The 5,809-nt window shown below is 44.9% G+C and overlaps 1 protein-coding gene across 1 annotated transcript; it reads right to left on the minus strand.

Moving 5' to 3' along the window:
* Positions 1-251: 251 nt before the first annotated feature.
* LOC125529257 lies at positions 252-1,605 on the minus strand. Its single transcript, XM_048693665.1, has 2 exons — positions 1,009-1,605; positions 252-974 (listed from the first exon to the last, which is right to left on the minus strand). The coding sequence occupies exons 1-2, from the start codon at positions 1,292-1,294 to the stop codon at positions 646-648; spliced, it is 615 nt and encodes a 204-aa protein (XP_048549622.1). The 5' UTR covers positions 1,295-1,605; the 3' UTR covers positions 252-645.
* Positions 1,606-5,809: the final 4,204 nt, after the last annotated feature.

The following is a 5,809-nucleotide window of genomic DNA, read 5'->3' on the forward strand; positions in this document are numbered from 1 at the left end:
AAAAAGTAAATAAAATAGGGGCTTATGTTGGATTCGCATGGCATAAATCCAAATAGGTAAAGAACGAGGTAAAATGTGTCTCAATTTTTAGACATCGAAAAATATTAGTGATCTTCTCATACTATTTTCATTCAGTTAGTTTTTAATTAACTCAAGCTCTTTTTTTTCCTTAAAGAATTCCGCCTTCCTTCAAATGTCATAAACAGGTCTTGTCGGTTGAGCAATCTTTCAAGGTGGGAATAGTTGGAATATTTAGACAAGTCTGAAATTTATTTACTAATAAATGAATACACTTTACAGTTGAAGAACAACTTACAAATGAATGAATGCACTTACTCCCTCCGTTCCTAAATATTTGTCTTTCTAGGCAACCCACTAGAAGCAATCTGCACAAACCAACAACCAAAATGCCTATGTGCATGAGAGCAAGCTGGGCGGAAGCCTTTTTCGTTATGTTCACGAGGGCAAGCAACTCAAAAAGGCCAGCTCTCCCTTTATACAAACAAAACTAATCAATCATCTCTAAAGAAAAGACAAATGAATCAATGAACATGTGAATCAAAGGCGGCGACGTCCAGACAGCGACTCAAGCCCGAGTAGCTCGCAGCTGGATTACTGTGAACTTTCAACGATCACGTGAGCCAATCACGGAGCGGCAGGCGGCCGGCCGGCGGCAACGCGGCGCTTGAGCATCTGGGTGTAGTTGAAGATGGATTTGAGGCGCTGCTGCCTGAGGTCCTCCTTGAACCCCTGGATGAACTCCTCCGCCTTGGCGTCCACCTCGGACCCGGCCGCCTCCTCCTCCGTCGGCGCCGCCCGCTGCCGCCCCGCCAGGGCGAGCGCGTACGCCTCGTCCATGCTCATCGAGCTCTCGTCTTCCACGACGTCCTCTTTCGCCGGCTCTGCCGTCGCGTGTGGGCGCGGTGGACGCGGTGTAGCTGGCGACCTCCTCGGCGTCCCCGCGTCCTCTGTTTCTCGGAAGGGCCGTCGCCGCGTCCTCTGCTTCGCGGAAGGTGGCGGTGGCGGTGGCGCCCGGGGTCGGTTCCGCGGTGCGGAAGCACGAGGACGGGAAGGAGAAGATGTTGAAGGAGCGGATGCGGTGCAGCACCGCTGACGAGGCCCTGCGCGTGATCCCGCTCCCGCTCCCGCCGCGGCGCGGCGACGGCGACTGCGGCTGCGCACGGGACGACAGGGCGAAGATAGCGCCCACCACGAGGTTGAGGGCCACGAACCACGCCGCGCCGGAGCCCAGCCACGCCGGCAGCGGCCAGCACCACCACTCAGCCGCCGCCATCGCTAGCGGGTTAGGCTTTGGCCGGCGCACCAACGAGTCGCGCAGTCGCGTGTGCTTCTTGTGCGTTGCTCTGCTTTGTGAAAGGCTCGAGAGACAGAGACGAAGATGGTGATCTGAATATCTGATCGCACAGATGACAGTATCCCCCTATATATAGAGGAGAGCGCGCGGGTAATCGGGCAGCTCGCGGTGGGAAGATGTGATTAGGTTAAGCAATTCATGTGCTCCGAGCGCGTCATCATGGTCGTGAGCTAGATTGGTCAGCCGTAGACTGGGCGGGCTGCAGTCTCCTCCCATGTGCGGTTTCATGTCCTGGTCAGCTAATTAAACCGCATTAATTCGTTGCTGTTGTTATCCATTTCGATAAGCATCTGCGTTCGGTTTCGCATCGCCGGCAGCCAAGGGCAACTCCAAAGCGGATGACCTATTTATTTTGAATCATCTAATGTCCACGGCCACGTCTGGATGTGTTTGGTCCAAGTTATCCAACCGTGGTCATCAAATCCAGATAACGGCATTTACAATGGTTGACAAAACAACCTTATCTTAAGTCTTACATGTAATTTAGATCTGATAATAAAAGGATGTCCACAATGAATTATTCTTAGCCTTATCTTCAATAACTAGCTATTTCTAAAAATATGACAAGACATATTGTGCTAAGAGATCATCTTTTAAATAAAAGAAGACAAGTCTTTTATTGTGACTTCTTTCTCCTCCACATCAACATTTATCCTACGCGGCACTTCTAAGATAGCATCATTGTACATATCCTAATGGGCTATGACTAACATTGGGTCCAGTAGGTCGAGAGAAGAAAAAAAAATGAGTGCGGCAAACGGACTATAAGGAGATGTGGTCCAACTAACAGTGGGTCGGGACATCCGGACTTTTAAAACCTCCCCTTGATTTGGTGCCAGTTTATGGAAATACACGTGACCTGGTCCATAAACATTTGATGGGATGGTTAAAAGTGTCCGGACTCTTCGGTCCAGATATTTGGAAAAGATTTACCGATCCGCGTTAGAGATACCCTAACATTTTTATGGTGTGCAGACTTCTAATTAAAAAAACAAATTGTTATTGGCATCTTATGGGAGTCTTATATACCTAAGAGAATTATCTCAACTATTTTTAATTATCTCAATATGTCCGTTTTTACATCATTAAAAGTTTAAAATTACTATAGTCATTAGATATACTGACTTGATCCACTAGCATCCATATCTACGAATCCTTTATCATGTACTCCCTCCGTCCCACAATGTAAGACGTTTTTACAAGATATGTTAGCTTGTAAAAACGTCTTATATTATGAGACGGAGGGAGTAGTAACATTCCACCCGCAAAAAAAAGAAGTAGTCACGTTCCAAATGGGTTTTAAATCACGTTGCATTTAACAATGCCATAAACAACTCCTAATGTTAAGATTTTTTGTTTGCCCATGCAAATATTTCTTACAAGATTAAATCGTAGTGATCGAATTAATATTTTACACAATATTTACAAAATTTGTATTCAATTTTTTCGGCGACGCATGAGGCACCATTCGGTTCCATGTGTTGCGGTGACAAAGAAATAACATCTCTGTTACCCGCAAAAATAATAATAATATGTCTTTGTTTGGTCGAGCTCGTCTTGTTTCTAAAACAGTTTGTCTAATTCACATTTAGATGTATTTTAAGAATGTCATATCTAAGCTCTCACAAATATATAATGCAGCAACAAGAAACAAAAAAAAAACTAGGACAAAAAAATAGACAGACCCTTACTAAAATGCATGGAAGCTTGCGATCGAAGCAGCCGAGTATTTGTTATTATTACTATTATTGGAAAACAGGGATGGCATAGGAAAATAGTCTTAATTTATAAATATAAAACAATCCTATTTGAAATTGTCAAACTACACGAGAGCATATTCCGCGTCACGTGCTAGCTACGTCGTCAGCCCATCACTCCCAAGTCCCAAACGTACGGGAACCTTATACGATCGATTAGGTCAACATGGTTCCTCATCTGATTTTGATATATGCATGGTATCGGACGCTTCCAGGCCTTTTCGAATAACTAAACTAGTCAAGTAAATTACTGTAAATGAAATGAAATGAATAGCTCGTTTCTCAATCAGGTATCGGACGGTTTTTTTATTTATTTTTTGTATCGGACGATTCTGAAAGGATTAATTAGTTTTCATTTTACCTATTTAGTAGCATTAGATTCATGATAAAATATATTTTCGTCATATACCTATTTGGTTTCACAAGCATTGACATATTTTTGCACAAACTCGGTCAAACTTTAAGATAGTTTGACCCTTCAACAAAGTTGGAAGTATACTTTTTCAAGGACGGAGGGGGTATGTATATATGTCACACTTTATTTACCGTGTATGTCTAATGCTACTTCAGTTGGATTTCATTTATCTTGTTCCTATTTCTTCATGTTTTCCGGAAAAGAAAAACTGAGCCGTGCGTAGTATGGCTTGACACTAGCAAACTAGTACTAGGATATTGTCCAAAAAAAAAAATCTAGTAGGCTGAGTCATCGTCGCTATCATACCATCATCGACCAAAACCTTTTCTTTTCTCTTATGTTTGGTCATGCTGACTTGGTGTAGATATCCCTTTTGAGGAATCATATGCATGGCGTACATTATCTGATATCTGTCCACTCTATCTATTCCCTCCGTTCGAAATTACTAGATACATTCATATTCAAGATAAGTAATTCCGATCGGAGGGAGTAGCTAACATGAAGACACCCAATGCACGTCACTCGGAGGCTTGGCTCCCAAGTAGCGACACCCATTCATTTTTCCATGCGTGCTACTAGAACAGAGGAAGTCCTCTACTGTACTGTTACTAGTCTGAGAAAACATAGGAGCACCATTCAGTGTGTGGCTTGAATAAAAAATCTGTGCCAATCAACTGATCTGAGGCGTTGGATGGAAAATTAAGGGTCAGATCACTTTCTTTTACCTCGGAAAATAATGTTTATGCCTGACCTACTATAGCCATGTGTTTTGTACAATGAAATTTATTTGCATGATTTAAAGAGTGCCACGGTATCATCTCGCCGGTGTTAACAAAAATTCTTGACTAATGAAGCTATGATAAATGACTGGCTAAGGGTCAGTCGACTGAAAATAAATTAGATTAATCGATTTGTTTTCAACCATTTGATAGATGGCCTTCTTCAACCTCCTGCCCTATCTATTAATCTTGTTCCTCAAACCGCGCCACGGACCACCGGCTGAACCGTCTACCTCTGCCGCCCGCAGTCGGCGGTGCTCCCCCACCAGCCTCGTGGTCCTGCCTTCCCCTCACCGTTGTCCATGACAGTCTTGGCGTCACCCACGTCCATCCCTCCAAACTGCCTAGCTTGCACCCCTAGCCTTGAATCGTCAAGTTTCATACTCGCCTGTGTTGGCTACCGCCGGCTACAACTCGTCCTTGGCCGAGGCCTTGCCGGTGTCCATGGGCCTTCCTACCGCTCGCCCTGGCACCCAACACCGCCTTAGGCCGCCTAGTTGCTCCGTCCCGTCGCTTGCTTGCTTCTCCACCGAATTGACTGACCCAAATTTGAAATTCGAGCAACTTAGTTCCAGCAAAACTACTATGTCAAGGTCGGCATGAAAAAAGACTTTGAACTACTAGATTACAAGTTTTCGAAAGTGTGTCATTTAGATAGAGCATGCATGCTCATCTACGAAAGGAGTGAACTTGGTATGTGCTTTTGTGAAAAAGTTCATCAATACATATATGTTGCAAAATATTACCCCATCTCATGGAAAAAAATGATACGTTATATTTTTGTAGTCCAACGAGCTATTCCTTTCATAGATATACTAACTAGAAAAATGGAGTACAAATATTTTATCAACAAGTACTAACTAATTATTATTTCCCTCGCATAACCAATGGCGAGGAATATTATTGTAACTAATCTGTGACCTAAAGCTAAGGATTATTAGCTAGCTAGCTGAATTAACTAACACTACATGGAGACTAAATTGAGAAATGCAACAGAGAAGAAGCATTTCTTAACCCTGTTGAAATGGAGTGAAGAACAGAAACTGTGCCTCGCCCGAAAGGCGTCTATGTCCACCACGCGCCGTTCCAACCTTTGCATGGTCATGGATGGATGAAATCTACCATGCATCAGAAGGAAGAGAACCCTAGCTCCAGCTGGCAGCGCGACGACGACTCTGCTGCCATGTACGCCGCCGCCTGGTGGTCAAGCCGTTCATTTTTCACCACGGTGGCCACCGCCTTCTGCTCCAGGTGGCGGTGGTCGAAGCTGGCGCCACCGCCGCCGTCGTCGTGTTCCATGACGGCGGCTGACGATGATGCTGCTATCTCTGGCTTCACGTCGAAAGCGTCGACGAACTGTGTCTCGATCTGATCGTCGATCGCCACCGGAGATTCGGCCTTGACGCCATTTCCGTAGTGTTGCTGCACGTTGCCGGCATTGCTCCAAGCTTGGCTGCTGCTCTCGTCGACGGCCGCCCGCCCG

This window comes from Triticum urartu, unplaced genomic scaffold (assembly GCF_003073215.2).
Source record: "Triticum urartu cultivar G1812 unplaced genomic scaffold, Tu2.1 TuUngrouped_contig_5461, whole genome shotgun sequence".
In the NCBI taxonomy this organism is placed as follows: Eukaryota; Viridiplantae; Streptophyta; class Magnoliopsida; order Poales; family Poaceae; genus Triticum; species Triticum urartu.

Excerpts from the sequence above, each read along its gene's own strand:
- LOC125529257 (XM_048693665.1), bottom strand. The coding sequence starts at position 1,294 with ATGGCGGCGGCTGAGTGGTGGTGCTGGCCGCTGCCGGCGTGGCTGGGC. Across the intron at positions 975-1,008 it reads CACCGCCACCGCCACCTTCC|AAACAGAGGACGCGGGGACG; the intron begins GCGAAGCAGAGG and ends GGCCCTTCCGAG.